At 35.2% G+C, this 19,977-nt stretch overlaps 1 protein-coding gene across 11 annotated transcripts in view; it reads right to left on the bottom strand.

Moving 5' to 3' along the window:
* Positions 1–713: 713 nt before the first annotated feature.
* LOC106174612 (breast cancer anti-estrogen resistance protein 3 homolog) overlaps positions 714–19,977 on the bottom strand; it is a 40,216-nt gene continuing 20,952 nt past the window's right edge. For 8 of the 11 annotated variants that reach the window (XM_013556253.3, XM_013556254.3, XM_013556263.3 and 5 more), the window contains 4 exons: positions 9,125–10,004; positions 7,160–8,244; positions 5,916–6,084; positions 714–2,174 (listed from right to left, as the gene is read on the bottom strand). In XM_013556253.3, coding sequence (XP_013411707.2) covers positions 1,671–2,174; positions 5,916–6,084; positions 7,160–8,244; positions 9,125–10,004 — 2,638 coding nt within the window. In that variant the 3' untranslated portion in view covers positions 714–1,670. Of the gene's footprint in view, positions 2,175–5,915; positions 6,085–7,159; positions 8,245–9,124; positions 10,005–13,590; positions 14,000–15,821; positions 16,552–17,496; positions 17,857–19,977 lie in introns of those variants that run through there. The other 3 variants (XM_024077562.2, XM_087008239.1, XM_087008238.1) reach the window with 3 other exon arrangements.

The raw sequence follows: 19,977 nt of genomic DNA, 5'->3' as shown, positions 1-19,977 counted from the left end.
GCTGTAGATGAAAGAACCCAACACCTCTTGATGTTAGAGAAGGGGTACATTATATATAGGGGCGGATCCAGGATTTCCAAGAGGTGATTCGTTTTTATTGATTGCCCAACCCCACGAAAAAAGCACTTTTTAAAATTCAGTATTTTGACGGAACGATTCGAATACCGCATTAAATAAATTAATTATAAATTAATATGTTAACAATAAAGTCACTAAATTAACGATGCGGGACTCGGATATTTTCGATATGTAAGAATTTTGTCACATAATCGATTGACACCACATCTAAATGATCTCGCGTTATAATCCGCTATGGCTGTGTTAAGAGAGGCATTAATATACAAGACAGTCGAAAGTAAAGATCGAAAGTAGGTCGATGGCATTGAAAGTCACAGCCTCACAGGGTCTATTTTTGTGCACTTTTTACTCTTAGTTGAGAATTCCTGTTTAAATATGAATGAAAATTAGAGGATTAATTTAAATGGAAATAATTATAGCCAATGATCGATATTTACTAAAAATCTTGGTGTAAATTTCCATTATCTAAATTTTTTTATATCATTTACAGTTCTTAACCCTGGTCAAATTCACTTTTTCTGTTAATATGAAACTCTGCATTAAAAGGGGTAAGTATAGCTACCGGTATTTGGGGGGGGGGGGGGGGCGTGTTTTAGGTTGTAGTTTGAACTGCATGAAATTTATCACAGGCAGCATTTACAGTTCATTATTATCAAATTTATTTACCTTTAATTTATTGTCACAGATGTGGTCACCAGCCATCTTGTACACTGTCCAATATAATTAAGTTTTGATATGACATGAACTTTCTATTGTCTTATTATATAAAGCTACATGTATGAACAGGAGCCAAAGCAAAGCTTCCAGTATTTACTTGACATGTTGCAATGTTTGAGGATTGTTGTAAAATATACCAAATTTACAATTTTAATATTTGGCAATGTTAATAAAATAGGGGTCTTTATATACATGTAGATCATTAAGCTCCATATAGGCCGTTCCATAGTAAAATTTGATAAACTTGCTACCCACTAACATTAGCAGCCTGCTGCCCAATCACTTATCTATTGCCTCCCTTCACAAAAAAATTAATTAATTAATGTAATTAAAATTTTAAAAAATTAAATATAAAAAGAGAAAAAATCAGGAACATTTCATCTTTGAACTGTGGCATACAGTATTATGTTAAATTTGGTTGATTGCACTTGTATATAGATGAAAATTATCAATTAATATAGAATTTCAAAACATTTCTTAGTTGGTTATCAACAATGCACTTCACTCAAAATCCTTTTCTCTTAAACAGAATTACAACCTATGTTTTATAATATAATTCTTTACATGCCTGGTGCATATCAAAAGTGTTGATGTAAAGCTTACTAGCAAGCTGCATCATTATTATAAGCATGAAATCTTAAATTTAAAAAAAAACTGAGTACAATATTGCAATGCATATTTTCTCTGACCTAACTGTATATCTGACAGCGAGTATCAGGTTAATTAAGAAACCCTGTATTGAATGTATCATTACACCCACAGCTAACCCAATTAGGAAATAACCATTTATATCCAGTATATTTACTTGACCAATGTGCGTTGCGTTGGAAGGTGTCACCAGTTCATGTATTTAGTCATCTATACAAAGATAGAGTTCATAAAGGTGTTCCATGATCCTGGGATGATTCTGCTCTTTCAGAAAGTGCATTTAATATCTGAGAAAACTTTGTTAACCTATCGTACCGATTCACTGCAGCACCTTTAGCACCCCATAATAACCTAAGGTGAAAATCAGTTTTGAAAATGTCTAAAATCTCAGCCTGTGCTGTAAAATTGTCCATAATAGAATCGGCCTTTACACGGTACAGGCCGCATTGCTCAGAAACTATTCTGGCAGTGTCTAGGTGAGCAAGCATCATATCCAGCCCCAAATCTGCGTCTTTCTCTTCCCAAGTTGTCATATCGTACATGGAATCGAAGTCTCTTTCCATTAGCTCAACTACAGGGAGAATATGCGGTATGCTGACATTTTGAAGTGGCAAATTGTCCATTGCTTCATCCATAGAGCGAAGGATTGTTCTCAGCTTGCTCTCGTAGGTGAAGGCATTCCTTGTGTGTTTCTGCCGCAGAAGTAACCAGGTATCCTTTAATCTTGTTATCTAAAATTAGGAAAAAGTGTAAATCATGAAAAAAATCATTAGACAAATCATAGGAAACAACATCAGTTCGAAACAAAATCTTGTCATAACATATTTTGTTTATTTTATTGTTCTTTTCTAAACTAAGACAACTCTTACTGTAAAATGTTCTTATTCAAAGTGAACAGACACTTTCATTGTTTCAGGTGTGACTGTTTTTAACTAACACCTAGCACAACATAGTGCAAAAAAGGCAACATTAGTGTGTGTGTGTGTGTGTGTGTGTGTGTGTGTGTGTGTGTAAAAACACTTTAATCGCTTTTTCAGTACAGTCAGAGAACTATCAACACCACTCAAATATTATTTACATCACATGCTAGTAAGATCAGATAGTCACCCAACCTTCTATAATTATTAATTAAGTTTATTAATTGCAAAATATAGCTATAAATACATTATACATTATTTTTTTCTTGGTGGCTTTATCATAAAATATTCAGCCAGCCAATGCAGCAACCAGGCTAACACAGTGAAGCAACTATGTAAACCCGAGTTGGATAACAGTATGGGTGTAATGCAATTCACTTCCTCTGGCACAAAATATAGTCAAGACCATGCCTACTGTTCAATAACACATGATCACAATTTCCCTCTATTTTGCCTACAATTTATGCATTATTCCCCAGATGATGCCAGCAGGGATGCTGACGAGATCTTTGTCAGAGAATAAGATCAATAACAATAACACCCTTTTTACTTGAACCTGAAATGTCAGAGCAGTTCTGACATAATTCTATCCCATTTCAGCCTTTTTTCATCTTACTTTCAGGACATGAGGTTGCACTTTTTCACAATTCTATTTAGATAAAACATCCCACTTCTGGATCATGAAGTTGCAAACGGGGCATTTTTTCAAGCAGTTCAGTTGAAATTAATCAGTCTCTCCCTTTTAATGATTCTAAATTAACTGATACTATCAGGAATTCATAATATCCTGTGTACATATTATAGACATCTATGGCTACTACATTAAGAAATTCATATACAAGATGCCAGACTATTTTCTGTTACAGTGTATCAAGACCCTTAATTTTAGAATTCTCTGGGGAAAATTAAATTTAGAATACACGGATCTACAGTTAATTATTATACATCAAAATTATGTACTCCTTACTTTTTCTGTTTCATTTTAAGCTGTTGATATTGTTTTCTGTACATACCTATTTGCAAGTTTCTTTCAAAGGGTGTTATTTTTTCTTTTTCACTTTTATTCTAAACAAAAGGTCACAAAACATTCAAATATGTACTTATAAATATACTGCTTATTGGATGGTGTTTGTATTTTGTTAGAATGTAGGCACTTCATTCTATAACACACAGCTCTCTTCCTAAACTGAAACTGATGTGGATAATTTATAATCTCTGCCTAGCATCTGTTCTTTATACTGATTTCTTGGTTTCCATCCAGCCTCGCATGTATGTGGAGTCATGCTTGCATGTGCATAGCGATGCAAGGGCATGACTTCATATGCACTGGCATGTATTTGTTTCACTGTGTGCAGATAATTTAGGGAAAAAAAAGAAGAAAACGAAGAAAATCACATTCAGCTGACACTATGTCATCTAGGATGTAAATTATTTCAAATATGACTTGCCCTTCCCTAAATAACTTATTAAGGACTAAGACATCCCTGTTGAGATATATTGTATTTTTTGCTTTTAAGGAAAATATAAAACTAGACTTGCATATCACAGAAAAAAAGCACAAATTTACATTTCAAGCGCTGGTAAGCTTCACATTAACAAGTAAATCAAAACATTACAACTGACATTTTGAAACAAAACCATTTCACAGTTGCAGTATAGTAGTATCAGTGATACAAATTGCTGCCAATACTCGATATAACATCCAGAACAGTGGCAAGCAAAACCTGACACTTCGTTTTCTCTATCTGTTAAAATTATAATGAAAATTGATTGCTGCAACAGAGACAAGACTTGCCCATTAGGACCAGCTCTCTAGAGACAAGGATGTTATATATCTATTTCCATCTGAGAGAAGTTGGGTTCTTACAGTTATTGCCCAATGGAATAGATTGTCACGACTTTATTAATGAGCTTCACAATTTAATTATACTCTTGTTAATGAGTCTACCATTACTGCATGATTGTCCAACTTATATTAAGTTGCACTATTCATTTAATTTTCTATCTCCTTTTATGTTTAATGTATTTAATGCATGGTCTTGGCATTTTTGAAAACAGAACCTAGATTTTAATTATGACTATTCCAAATCTTGGATTTTCTAAGCAGACATGAGCCTGGGTCTTTGAAAGAATCTCTGAATATTTATTATGGGGGAGGGGGGCAACTGAAGAACTGAAATAAAAATCACAAATTCTGTGACTTTGTAGAAAAAGCTCATGCCTGCTAAATTCGATATTGGCATTTAATGTTGTTTTCAGAGTATCTCCAACTTAATAGGAAATAAACAAATCTCAATCCCACAGCACAGGAAACATTAACAAAATCTTAATAGCAATTGCATGGGTCACTTCCAGCTTGACCACATGTCCAGCAATCAATTACATTTGAAATGAAGATGTATTAGATCAGGGTTCTGACTCACATCAATTGCAGTGCAGGGGTTGGAAACCTGCGGGTTTTTATATCTTGTTCTAATATATATATATATATATATATATATATATATATATATATATATATATATATATATATATATATATATATATATATATATATATATATATATAATTATTGAGCAGACAAGCCTGAACTTCTGACTACAACTTTCTTTCATTAATATTTCATCATGGAAGGCTGTTTGAGAATATAGTCCCAGTGGTGTTGACTGTGGTATTATTGGTAATGAGATGAGGTGGAAGAGGTGGGGGGGGGGGGATGAGAATTATTACGCAGAAATTTAGTTATTGGACACATCTATTTTCAAATATAAGGTATTCGAAGCTTCCACTTACAAGTATTGTAATATTGAAGATGGTGATTCAAGTATGTTTAAGGAAGTCCTTGCAGGCACTTTTGATAAAATAACATACTGCTTAAATAACCCTTACATGTGTAATCATGTACCAATCTAAAGAGTACCAGTGCCAGATAATGATAGTAACAGACTCCCATTAAAAAGCCATCATGTTGGAGGGGGAAAGGATGATGATTCATAAATTATCACTAATCAGTTTTCACGGTTCTGCCTCATTTCTCTTAACGGCATATTAAAATAGTTTGTAGGTTACTTGACATACACAATAACCTACACAAGGAATAGGAAGTTCAGCTTTCCTAGATACTTATCGCTTATTTATCATCAAATGGAATGTGCTAACTGTGGGTTATGAATAAGGAACTTAATTAAATTCAGCTACCAATTTACATATCTCTTCCTGGATTTTTATATGGGAGTGTCTCCTATTAATTCGTATTTCTGGTATTGACAAAAAAAATCAATAATCTGTTTTCCTATAGTTCTACAATTTACAAACTGTTCTTCAATTTTAACCTATTGGTTTTTGATAAAATCTTACTTTGCTTATTATAATTCATGTACAAAGGATACTTTGCCCTTTTTATCATGTTATAGGTTTGCAGTATTCTGGGACATATTGTTTTTCGGCTGAGCAATAACCAAAAGAAAAAGAGACAAAGAAAGAATAATAGAAAAAAACAAACAAACAAACAGAAAAAAGGTAATTATAATATGGAAATGGGTGTGGTCAACTTACTGTTGGTAGACCCAGAGCAGTTATCACAGCATGGAACCCAAACAAGTTTCCTAGTGTTCCCTTCATCACTACAGCCATCTCTATCCACTTGTCTAGGACCTGCGCCCTCTCTCCAGCATGGCTGCCAATGAGTATGCTGAGGGCGATGAACTGTCTTAGACAATGATACCTAGAGTGAAACGGAATAACATGGCATTGATAAAGCTGTGATAAATATATATTTATAGGACTGGTGTGTATAACCAAATTGTGTAAAAAATAAGTGCTTCAGAGTGCAAAAGAACTTGCACAGCTTTATATGAGGGATCATAATTATCCTATGTAGCAAAATGGCGATGTGATAATAGTGGAACTGTAATTAACTAAAATGAATTGCATAGCCACATGCAGAGGTTAATATTGCACTTTTTGCTTGAAAAAACAAAATAAACTTTTCCTCTGTTGTAAAGTTATGACCCATAGGATGAAACGGGATAAATGAAATATCTGAATGAAAATCTACAGTAATTAAAACAAATACATTATAATGCAATACTGTTAGTGCTAAACACTTGTGATATTATTGTGTCTGGATTTCAGAGCAATTTCAGTGTGACCCAGACAATCCTATCACATAGTGTTTGGTGCCTGCTGTTTGACTCAACAGATTCAAATAGTTTCAAAGCCAAAGATTTACCAACACCAAGAGTAAAACAAACGATTCCTATCCTCAGGGTGATCAGGTTAAGCTCTAATAAAATGCACAAGTTAAATAGATTACAGAGGCAGCAGAGCAAGAAATAATGGGTTACCAATTAAGTTTCCCACCCAACTTATAAATATGCAAAGTACTTTGGGTCAAACCTTTATGTGTCAAAGAACAGTTAAAATTGACTATTTGCAGCAGCTTGGAAATTCCACTGAACCATGGAGCACCCTATACTGTTTCAACATATAAGAAATCCTGAATTTGATCTTGTTTTAAGTTAAGAGTTAAGTCAAAAACAAAATAAATGTTCAAGACTTTGGAGTTTCTTTGCACGTGTTGGTTGATGCATTTAAAACAGGTGAATTGAATTAACAACTTCTTAAAACAGAATCAGGCTTTCCTTAATCCTACGTCTGGGGACCTATTTGTGAAAATGTGCAAGTTAACTACAAACAATGACCTAACCTAAACCAGATTTCTTTAATACATTGCATGGGAAAGTCACAAATCCTGTAGAAAAGGAGGTCCTGTTTTGTATTTTCTTTCTATTCCTCACCTCTCTAAGACATCCTGTCTCAACTGATGTCCATGTGTTAATGAGATCAACTCCAATCCAGAGGTCACACAAACCCCAAGGTCATGCTCACCGCTGACCTTCAAAAGGTCAAGGTCAATCTTTGTAAAATGCTGTGCAAGAATTTTTGCTTCCATGTTCAATAGAGTATTCTTCACATACAGAACAGCAGAACTTTCCAGGGGTTTATTCTCATTGGGTAAAATTGAACTTGTGAAGTTGGCTGGATTGAAACAACTAACTTGGTCAAGGTCTGGCATTGTAACCATCCTTTGGTCATTCTGAAGGTCACTTTCTTTTACTGGTATAGATGAGGGAGATGAATACATATCCATCAGTGAACCATGCACGTCCTCTTCAATACCAGAGTCATTGTGACGTTTCAAGTGCACCTCCTTATTGGAAAACTCAGACTGTGGAATATCATAGTCTGCTGATGGGGGCTGATTCTCTATCAGCAGCCCAAGTGGTCTGTTAGCATTTGACGATATACCTTTATGAACTCGTAGTTTAGACTTTGGAATGCTGACATTGCTGTCATCAATATTGTTCTGATTTTCATCTGATTTCTTTTTTGATTTGGTTTTAATATTGCATCCCCATTTTTTGCTGCCTTTCACCCAGCTGGGCTCTGATTTCACTTGGCTGTAGTCTGAATAATCTCGCCCATCGTCTTCCCACACTTCAGGATTTCTGATAACCACCAGAGGGCGCTCTTTGTGCTTAATTGAAGGAATTCTACTGGGTTTGGGAGGCGGAGGCCGATTTAAGTCACCATCTGAGCCAGTTAAATTTGACTTTAAAACTCCAGATTTGTGAATGCTAACTGCCCCATTATCTTTCGTGTCTCCAGGGTGGTCGTCTTCGAGTAAATTTGGCTCACTGCCAATTCTGTTAAACTTTTTCAGGTTTGCTCCTGTGTGGTCTTGCTGGAGCCTGCGTAGGGTTCTGTTGAGGGTTGTGTCGTGATCTTGGTCAATATCTAACAGTGGAAGACTTCCCCTTCTCTCTACTTGAGGCTGGGTAGCTGTAGGGCTATAGGGTAAACTGCCACGCCTTTCATCCGCCTGCAAAGAAAAAGTGTTTGTGACTTTGAAACAAAGCATAACTTTTAAATTCAAACAATTCACAGTGAGAGAGTGAAAGTGGCTAGTTTTTTACCCGTAATCACCAAAACTAAAAACTTAAAAGGTTTGTGTGTCAGTACGCCTTTGTAATTTTTCAAAATCATTATTTATTAATATATCCATACTATAGACAACCTTATAGATTCCCATGCATATTTAGTTTCATATTCCCTGCAATACATATGCTAATCACCACAGCTGACAGGAGGTAGATTTATCTCTAAGTTATACTTATAATAAATCTTGCATCTGGTAAGAATTTCAATTTACATTTATTATGTTAACTTCCTGTCAAGTCCTTATACAAATCTTACATCTCTTATTGGCATTTTGAATATTAAATTCAAGGTCAAGACAATTTGCCAGGGGCTGGAAAATTTTCCTATACAAATCAATAGAACACAAGCCACTTATGAATTTTGTGCTCACAGCATCTAAATTCTTATGGAGGAGAGCAGATGAGTAATAACATAGCATCACTGCTGTTTGTCTGCTGTGGGCAGTGTAACTGAATTAAGACATACTTCCTAAATGAGATTGGAGAACTGTGAGACTGCAGTTTCCTACACAGTTCCAACATACATAAGTCAAAGTGACATGGACGTGAATTTATTAGAAGTAAATGACAATGATGAGTTCACTGAAATAAGAGAAATGTTTTGTCTTTTTATGTTGCCTACATCATATACCCTATCTCTCTCTCTCTCTCTCTCTCTCTCTGACCCATTATTTTACACTTACATACATTACCTCTTTTATATGCTAGTCTAGGTAAAAAGATTTATTTATGTTTTTTAAAAAATAACACTATTCAACATACCTGCATATTTGAATTCCTTGGACTCTTCTGCATCTTGGGAGTTGTCGGACTTCTCAAATCGTCTTCATTTACGTCATCAATGGGTGTCAACAAGGGTTGGCTAGCTGTCCTGTTATGCTTCAGCGTCTTCACCTCACCGTTGCTGTCATCCGCTATCTTTTTGATCAACTTCCCAGCTTCACTGTCCGTGTCTAAAGGCAAGATCGGTTGACCTCCCCCACCTCGCATGCCGTAGCCCATTTTCCTAATCCCAGGTGGGCTGGAACGTGGGGTGGTTGTGGGGGTCGCGAGGGGGCTGGGTCTGGGGCTCTGTGGGGGGTTACCACCCCCACCCCCTCCTACAACGATTACCCCAGATTGCATGTATGTGTCAGACATTTTCCTCTGCAGGCCTTGTTTAACAGCCCCGTATTTTGTGTCATAGTAACTCAGTGGCATGGTTCTATTTACTGGAGTTGATATCACTGCTCCTGAGTTCCCTGTGACTGGCTTCTTGCTGCCTACATAGAACCTCACCAAGTCAGGGACTGAGTCCAATAAATCTGACTCAAAGCCAAACTGTACTTTTGAATAGAGGGAATCCCGCTGAGTCACGTGCTTGTTTATCACAAAGTGCAGAGGTAGACCGCACCAGTGAACAGTCAGGACAAAATCTCCTGGCTGAGAGACAGATTCACGTACAAGGAAATCCCCATCATGCAAGACAAGCTTCTCCGCCTTCTGACGTGGTATGCTGCCATGAAACCAAGCGTGACTGCATAATTGGCTATCTTCCATTTTAAGTTCTTTTTCCAAGTCTTGTTTCAATTTCTCTGGGGAAATGTTAATGGGAGTTTGTGGCAAGTAATCTTGGTTGTTTATTGAGTTTGATATGGAGTCACTAAAAGAGAAAATAAAAGAGGAGCATTAGCTAAACAGGGTGCTTAATTAAATATATGCTTTCATTGCAGGTCGATCATCAGATAACAATGGAGTGCTTCATAATTTATGTCTTTAGGCTCTCTATCAAATAATCAGAATATGAGACAGAGATGCTGTTAACTCAGCTGCAGAATACGATACTTGTAGGGGGTCTCACAAAATTGACTTAAAACTTAATTAAGAGCAAATAACATAGAAAACAAACATTTGGTACAGTAGGAGTTAATGAGAAAAGTATATAACTTGCATCTGGGGTCAATATGTCAAAGGAACAAAGCTGTCCGAGTTCTTTTTAAATTGCAGCAATGGTATTTAATTGTGACATAAGTAAAATATAGCTTAAAAATTTACAAATATCTTCCTTGAAAGTATAAAAATACACATTTTCAAAGCAAATGCAAAGAATTACTAACACTTGAGCTGTAATGGGCATTTTTCCCCTAAATTTATGTTATAGCAGCAAATGAAATACAGGATTAAATTTAGGATATTTCCAAACATTTTGTTTCAAGAAACAAGGGAAACACATTCATATAACAAAAATATTTCTAATTTTTTAAAGCAGGCACATGGCACACATTAAAGCTGATGTGGAAGTCATTAAGCACTAATCACAAATATGGAATGAGAATGTTACACCTTGTGTGTTATCAAGTATCATGTATCATAGACCTATTAATGTGACATACACAGATAACATACAGGATAGTGACTGTCTTAAACATTTCTATTTCCTTTCACCACCACTTTCACTACCTCTTCTTGTAAAAAAAAATTTAAAAAGTCATCAACAAATGTAACTGATATTGTATGCTTGAGGTCATCCTTGTATTTAATTAAGACTTTTCAATTAGCAATTTAAAATGAGGACTGCCCAATTACATGTAGATTTGGAGAAGGAAGGAGACATAGCTATTTATTCATCTTTCTTATTTATTTAGTTTTTATATATTCTGATAACACTGCATGTAGGAAATTTGATAAACAATTAAGGCCATTGTCTCAAAAACTAGAGTAGGCCAGTCTATATCAAAATAACAACATAACAAAAGGAAATCATCCAAGGGATCTAATGCACTTGAACTATAAAATATACACACACCTAAATGAGTAATTCCATACTGACCTGAAAAAGTAAAACAATCGACTTTATCTCTAGAGGACAGCATAGTAAAACATGAAAAACTCTTATCTTTACACCAATACGTCAAGAAATGAGGTTTGTGGTCTTTGAAATCCAACCACAAAGATATTACATCTTTTCTTGATACAGCTAGACAACAAAGGGCTCTTGCGTACAGGATTACAGTTTGATGAACATTTTATCAGATTTGGAGCAGCATTTTTTTTTCCGGAGCATGCAGTGAGATAATGATTCTCTAAACTAGTTTGATGTCACCGTGGGTTATCATTTTTTTTTTTGTTAATCAGGTTTATGTACTCATTTCCACACAGCATGAAACTATCCCTCTGATGACTTCCAAAACAGTATAGGTGCAATTGAAAAACGTAATCTCATGCAGAGATTCCTTTCATAATGAAAGAAAATCTTATCAGGTGTGCTAGTTCACATTTTCATTTTTCTGTTTGTTCTGTTTTTTTTTTAACATAAACACTTCTCTAAACCAAAAGCCAACTATACAGTAGAAATATTCAAATAAAATAACTTAGACTATTATCAAACCAAAACAATGGACTACAGTTATAGATTAAATACCCAGAGGTCAGTGTGTGGTCAGTGTGTGTATGCCCATGCCCAGGAAACTGTGGCTGACCACAGTGTGACCATTGCCACCACATGACACTATATCCCCCACACCTTTACTGCCCCTCAACCACATCCCTGGAGTCCCTACGGCATCATTTTTGTGTTCCCCAATTATGAAATAAAGAAATTATTCTTATAACTAGGATAATAAGGGAAACATTTTTCATTCTCCGCCAGACAAATTATGTATCATTTCAGCCAGCAAGACTTATCCTGAAATTGCAAGTCTGAAACTGAAATTGAAAAAATTAGACTTTTAACATTACCTATTTTATTCCATATTTATGGAGGAATCTCCCTCTTAATACAACATCAAGACAATGAATAAACATCTATTTATTCAAATACAAACAAAAATAATAGCGTGAGCATTCGCAGAAGCAATGCATTGGTGACCGCAAAGTTCAATTATGTCAACACACCCAGGATTTCATTTAACCACATGTCAAAATGTTACATTTTTAATAATGTACTAACTCCCCTGGTCATTGTTTTGAGCCGAACATAAACCCCAAGCGATCATGACCAAAACAAACTCTTCAAACAGTAATGAAGGGATTTTCTGTCCTAGTTCAGTTAATGATAAAACTCCCTCCCATATTGGCCTTCTTAAAACACATTACAGCCTCCTACATCAATGGTTACAGTGTTACAGTGTCTGCACTATTTTAATTAAAAGAAACTTGAAGGCAGTTCCCTTTCCCTGTAAATGTCAGATATGAAACCACATGAATTCTACCAGCACAATCAACAGCTGTTTTAAAATACAAGTCTGACAGACTGTAAACAGGCACATATTCCTAAACTGCAAGTTTGAAGGGCCCCAGTTTGAAGACATGTTTTGAAAAGAGCAGAACTGCCCTGGTATAGCTGTGGTTAATTCTTCAAAGTGGTGCATTTATGTCGAAGCCTGGAACACAATCATTAAATGTGACCCCGTCTCACCTATCACAGTTGCCCTATTGTTGCTGTAATAAACCTCACAAATTATTCGAAATTTCTGACATCTAGAAACGAGTCCTATAACATAATTTCTTTCCACTTTCGCTTCACAGAAATTCAAAGCATTGCTCTTTAATAATCAAAATTCCCATATTTCATGTTCAAAAGAAAAATTTTACTTATTGGAATTGTGCCTCTCTTCAAAATTTATAAAATATATACTTCAACCTTCATAGATGCAGCTCAAAAGCAGGTGACACTTGCTTAGCAGAGGATTTTTGATGATTATTTTAAATGCAGTAATATGGCCCAGATGATGACGCTAGAGCAAGCATGTGATCATCATCACGGATACAGGAAATAACACTAGTTGAATAAATAATGGCACACATTTCCAAAACATTATCACAATCCAGTGGGAGATATTTGGCCAAATTGATCTAAAACTGTGTATACTACGTATACCATGCAAGGAGCTTGTACAAAATTTAAAAAAATCTTTCTATGTTCTTATAGCTGGAATCAAATACAGAAAATTTGTTTTAACACAAAAGCTATACAGAAAATGATTTTTCATGCAAATTCTAGTATTTTTTTTTTTTTTTTTTTTTGCAGAAGTTAATTTACAGTTACCCATCCTGTGTAGCACTAATCATGGGATGGTTGGGTGCATTATGTACCTAGATAGTCAAAGTACATATATTCTTTCCTGTTAAATTGACAAATGTTGCTTTTATCAGCATCACCTTCAGCTAAGTGGTATCTTTATGGTGTCAAAAACTATTTTTTAAACTATCCCCTAGATTGTACATATACATTCAACATGTCTTCCTACCTCTCAGTGGACATATCTGTCTATCTGTCCATATGTCCCTTAGTAACATCAATGTAGAATGCTTTAGGCACTTGGTAACATATGGATGGACCGATGGTGGCAGTTGACCACAGAACTTGACCAGTCCTCTAACACTAAATTGTATGGACGATGGGCAATGCCCTAAGAGTGATGACTCCACAGACTTAAAGCTTACACAACATAGACAAGCTGGCACAATTTTTACTGCTGTGACTATGTATATGAAACTGTATGGCATCTAGACGACCTGAGAGATTTCTACATAGCTTTTGCCTTTGAATATGTGTGTTTTAGTGTTTTTGGCAGGTCCATATGCCAAAAGCTTCTGTTTCCTATTTATTTACTTCAAACAAAATATTTGAAATGACTTCAAGTCACTGGGCTCTACCTTCTGGAAACTCAGTCAATAATTCTGGCAGCTGTAAAATGTTTAATATCAACAGAAATGATAAAATTTATTTTAAACTCTTTAAAGTAAAATAAATGATTTATAGTTTACAGATTTAGATAAATCATTGCAGTAAAATTGTTCAAATACCAATTAATACAAAATACTGCTTGCATCTAATTTATATAAACAAGCCACTAATTATTCAAAGATAAATGCAGAGTTGGATATCTTTGCTCAGGCTTTTTGGCAACATATACATAGTCTTTAATTCATGTTTAAGTATGAAAACTGAAAACTAAATGCAAATTTCCCACTCAGTTTGAATCAGTTAACATTGCGATTTACAGTAATTTTCCTCCATTTGTATCAACAGGTTGGTGATCTGTTTTTCATCTTCTCTTCTTTTATCACACAAGCTTTGTGGAAAGAACTGCCACCCCAAATAACATTCCATTACAGGTTCATTAAGTACACATAATATCTAACCATCTACAGTATGGTATAGATCTACAGGCCCTGCACTGACATTTTTATATCATTTTTTCAAATAATTTTAATATTCAAAATTAAACATAAACTTTTCTTCTCTGGAAAGAATCTTGTAAGACTTATGCTTTGCACCTAGGATAATGAAGGAAGCTAGCAGAGGTTATTCCAGTGATATATAACTTATGAGTATACACATTTTCTGTCTTAAGTTTTCCTGTAAAGCCAATAGAATGATATGGAACTTACCCTAAAAAGATTCAATTACATTTAAGAAGGCGCTGAAAGGCTTACTGAGAAAAAAAAATGACACATTACTTTGGTTACAGGATGTTTTTCACACAGTAGCTTACAAAATTCCAACATGTTTCTTTTTTTAAGGCTCTGTTCTCACAACTTTTAGATCGATCTATCACCGCGGGGAGTCTCACTAGATTACTGTCAGATAATCCCCCTTAAGTGTCCGTCCCCGCCTACTACAAGCTTTAAGGGGTAATTAACTTTCGTGTCCGCCCGGCTGACAGCTATTTAGCGTGAACCCCCAGGGAGTTAGGTCGATCCAATGTAGGTCGATCTAATCTATGAGAATGGGGTGTAAGGGTCATTAACTACAGCACGTGCTGCTTAACAGATGCTTAAGGGAGGAAATATCACATTTGTTATTTTATTGAAGCACTCAAGGGACTTCTGCAGACCATCAAAGGCCATACAAATCTTCATCTAATTTTATCTTCTTCGTTATCAAAAAATAAGCAGCCACAAGATCGAAACAAGATGTGCAATTTCATTTAAATCCCTTTACAGTAAATGCTGATTTTTATCTCTAAGAAAAGAAAACTACATGCCCTACGGGGTATTTTTTCTTTAAATTAGTTGGTACTGTCTTCTGTCTGTTTTGTGTCAAGTTTATAATATTCTCCAAACCTCAACCTACCACATATTCCACTCATATCCATACTCAAATGTCACCTACTGTAAAAGGGTTGAACTATCTCTTTAAATAATCAACCAATGCAAATTTATCCAGACATAAAATAGATGATCTCAAAAGGGAAGTTCACAGGAAAAAAATAAGGAAAAGATATATGATTCCTTCTCAAATAAGGACTACAAATTTGTAAATTTTAGTCTTTTTACTATCATTTTATAGTCTTTTTACACTATTATTAAAAAATCAAAAACTGCAAATGAGTAGGTAACTGTAATAAGGTAAGGAGCATTTTTCTAAAATAGAATATTTCTGAAGACTAACCACCTGTTACTAGACCCAGACTAAACAACCCTGCGCCAAGTTTAATCTACAGTATGTTACATCCTTTTCATGTAAACTTACCATTAACTACTGGATTCCTGATGTGCTCATCTGCCATACAGTATAACATGTAATATCAATCAATTATGAAGTTACTGAGTAGGCCTAAACAGCCATAATTTCCGCTTCAGCAAGTTCAATATCTGCCACCAGTGTGGGTACAATTTCCTCGAATTCAACCAGTGCAAATGAAAGGCAAAATGTTAAGATGGCTAACATTTGTTTTCCAGAAGTGTTGACATAATCCACATAAATGTCTGACTGATGTGATCCATGCAGTGTATAACACCTACTCTGGTAGACTGGCACACAGATGTAATTAAACAAAACAAACTCAACCTAGAATATCCCATACCTCGGCCATGTTGTTTGAATAACATATTGCAGCTGTACCTCCGCAGGCAGAAACAGCAAATAAATCTTTCCATCCAATCTCTCGTTCTCAGGAAAGACTTTCAGTCTGAAACCCATCTGCACCTCTTACATTGGGGTGTGGTCAGAGGGAGGCCACTTTTGAAAAGACTTTCAGACAAATTCATGCCATCAAAAGTACCACTTAAAATTCCTGCTAAAAAGGTGCAATAATCATTTTGGTTGTCTAATACATGTGTAACACAAATTGCCATGATTTTTGTTCTTAAGTTGACTTTGTCTGAACATATCATTACTGGAATTATAAGGAGGGATGCCCAAGTCTTGGTTTCAAGTAAAGACAATTAAAATTATCTGAAATTTTAACCATCTGCCAAAAGGATGAAATCTGAATCAGATGAAATTTTCTCCACAGACTGATCTATAGGCTTAAATCCAGTAGTGCCAGGCAGAAAAGCAATCTGCACTTCAGTTGCAATGGGAATGCACAACACTGTTAGAACATAAGTTTTAATCTTAAATCTGAAGAGACAAGTCTACAAATTCAGCAGAAACAGCTCCCATGATAATCACTGATGCAAAACCATAGCGAATGTCTGGAGTACACCTCTTAAAAATAAGTGGTTATCATGATTGCAAAGAAAAAAAAGTCCCACCCAAAAAGCTAGAGGTCAATGTTTCTCGGGTATTCATGGACCTGAACACTAAACAGAAGCATTTCTCTTTGAGATGTTCAATTTCTCAATTTCAAAAAAAAAAAGTAAAATCACCTATGTGGGATTTATCCATATTCCTTTAGGGACAATGTTCCTCACCACAGGAGACCAAAAAGCAGAGTAAGAGTGCAGATCACTCTAAAACACTTAAAATTTCTTGATATAGAGCATGTTTCAAATCTTCACATCATCAATATTTTTTACTCAAAAACCCTTCTTCCAAGTGATAATGACCATATACTACCTTTGTGTGCAATTATTTAATGTCAGTCAATTGTTATTTTGAGAAATTTCATGGATATAGGCACCTTGGAGAAAGGTTTTTGTGGTGATGCACAGAACACTTACCAGTCTATTCAATGTTATCTTCTGTATGCTGTCTCTTGAAGCCAACTTTTTCTCCATTAAGCAACATTTCTGTTAATGTAATATTTACCAGCTGTCTGTCTTTTTTTCCCCACTGGGAAAGAAACTCCTTCTTTTTTGTGCTACTGTCTCCAAAAATTATCTATTTCTTCCACATGAAAGAGCTCAGAAAGGATCAAGTATCCAACATTCATGTACAACTGTACCAGACTTTTTCTATGTTTTTTCCATAGGATACTCACCATTTTCCTCAATACTTCATTTCACAAGCTGGCACCAAAAATCTCTATTTCATCATCTGAAAACAACCACTCAGCACATACCCCAATGCCATGTCATTTAACAAGCTGTCTCTCAACTATATCTATTTTTTCATCTTAAGTCCTGATGGATGAGCTTTTCTACCCCCATATGAGATGAAAAGGCTGAACTTGTTAGAGCGGCTGAGTAGATAGAATTCCCAAAGCTCACAAAATTCTGGGAATGTACATAATGAGAAAGTTAAGTCTTCACATTTGGAACATAACTGAGCAATTACAGGGTCTTCCAAAATCATGTGTATCATTGGTACTTTCTGTTGAAAAACTACCGATAGAACACAGATAACTCAATTATGAAGAAAAAAGAAAAATTAAGGACTGGAAGATTCAGGTGCACATCAATTCAAGATTAACTTTAAATGAAAAATAATACTCTTATTTTCCTTCAATATTTCTTATTTTTGCTAAGTATAACACATAAGACTGTAAGCCAAATAGTTTTTAAACTCCGTATCATCTAATAAAATCTATACACATTACTACTCAGCTATGTATGATGCCATGTCATCAAGCAATCAAGTATATGCCGAAACGTCTCCACTTGTCATAACACATTCATCCTTTCATTTATGTCATCTAAATCTCAGTTCAGACAAGTAATAAATTAGACCGAGTTTCATGGAGTCTTTTCTTTCTTTATTTTGGGATAATAGCCTCTTAACTGGGAAACATTTTCCTAAATACCACCATCAAATACACAGGTAAATTTGCATGATGGCACTGTAACTGCAATGGTTACTGACATTGTCTTTGTTAAATATGAGCTCCTGGTCAGGCCACCAGATTTCTGGGTGAAACCATTTCACAATGAGCACATTCAGAACAGTAGACTAACAGATCCGTGGATCAAATATGGCGACCCACTCAAAAGCTTGCTGCTTAATTCTGGATTAGACACTAAATAGATTCCCTGCGGAGATTATGTAACAAGCATTCAAGTGGGTCGGCCATATCTGATCCATGGATCTGTTCATCTGCCGCTTTGAATACGCTCAATAACAGCTTTATTAAATTCAATACCTGGGACCTGAAAGTCTGATACAGACATCCTGGGAATAAAATGTACTAGTAAGCTGATTTGGGTTCACACACAGAGGTACTGACTTAGAGAGCATTTAGAACAAATGAACCGTGGACTAACTTATCTGCCAACTAAATATGGCCAAACCCACTTAAAAAGTGATGCCACTATTTCCCTGATAGTCTCCCTTCCTCCAATTACTAAATCTACAAGAAATCTTACACCTAGGACAGAAAAATTGTTTTGAGTTTCTCTTGGGAGTTATGAACATGTTCCACCCTCTTGTGCTGTGTTACATTAAGTTGTACAAGTAATCCTTTGTGTGAGAGAGATCATGTAGGAATTCAATGTGGCCAACGTGGTTCACCCTGCCATTTTAGTTTTAACCATTACACTCACAGGCATGTTTTGTTTACCCTAATTTTTGCCATTTATACTCTAAATCTGGACCCCAGGTTGGTTCCAGAATGGTAAAATAAAATCCATTTTTCATGAAAAATGGCTCCCATTTGGCCATAACTCCAAGTGTATATAATGCATAATGATACTGATGTGAATAGCAAGTACTAGCAAAGACTCTGCCTGACGAGGTCAATTGCTAGGTTATTCCATTATCAAATTGCAAGTTATTTCATGCAGACTTACTTTAAAACATTTAAATTAACTGATTCCAAATTGAGATATCTTTGATGCAATAATCTTTAAGAATATCAACTGTCAACATACATATACTTTTTTTGTAACAGACACTATAATGGTTCCTTTATGGCATTCCTATACAGTGTTTGCTGTGTGTATTTTTATGAATAGAAAAAAAAGTATTTCATTTCTTAACATTTCTTTTCTTAACACAGAGCAGCACATATTTTCAAATGAAATTTGACATGACAAAAATGAAAAATGACCCCATTTGTCAGCTGAATTAGATAACTATCAAAACTGACATTAAGGCTCCTCTTCAAAATTAAGTTTACATTCTCCAGACTTTCAGATTAAGCAAGAACTGCCATAAAAACATCTAAAAATATTATTACAGGAGTCATATCCCATTTAGAGAACAGTATGAGCTCAATAGTATTCATAAGATCAATACATCAGCAAAGAGCAGTTACTTGAGCTATGTGATGGTGGAGACGTCTTGATGAAATTGTGCTAGATGTGCCAAGTTATGAAATTGTGTTAGATGTACCACATTTAACTGATGTTGGGAGAGAATCCAATACCACATTGAAAATGTATTGATAGAGCTACCCAAAGAGCACATAAAAAACGTCTGGCTTACTTCTCTTGTGACAGCCATGCATATTTCCATTCTTTAAAAAAAAGCTTAAAACTAAGTACTGCTTTCTGTTAAGAAAAACCCTATATTCCGTTATTAGATT

This window comes from Lingula anatina, chromosome 3, assembly GCF_051362555.1.
Source record: "Lingula anatina isolate TDL-2025a chromosome 3, LinAna3.0, whole genome shotgun sequence".
Lineage (NCBI taxonomy): Eukaryota > Metazoa > Brachiopoda > Lingulata > Lingulida > Lingulidae > Lingula > Lingula anatina.
This window is presented reverse-complemented; position numbering and strand designations above follow the sequence as displayed.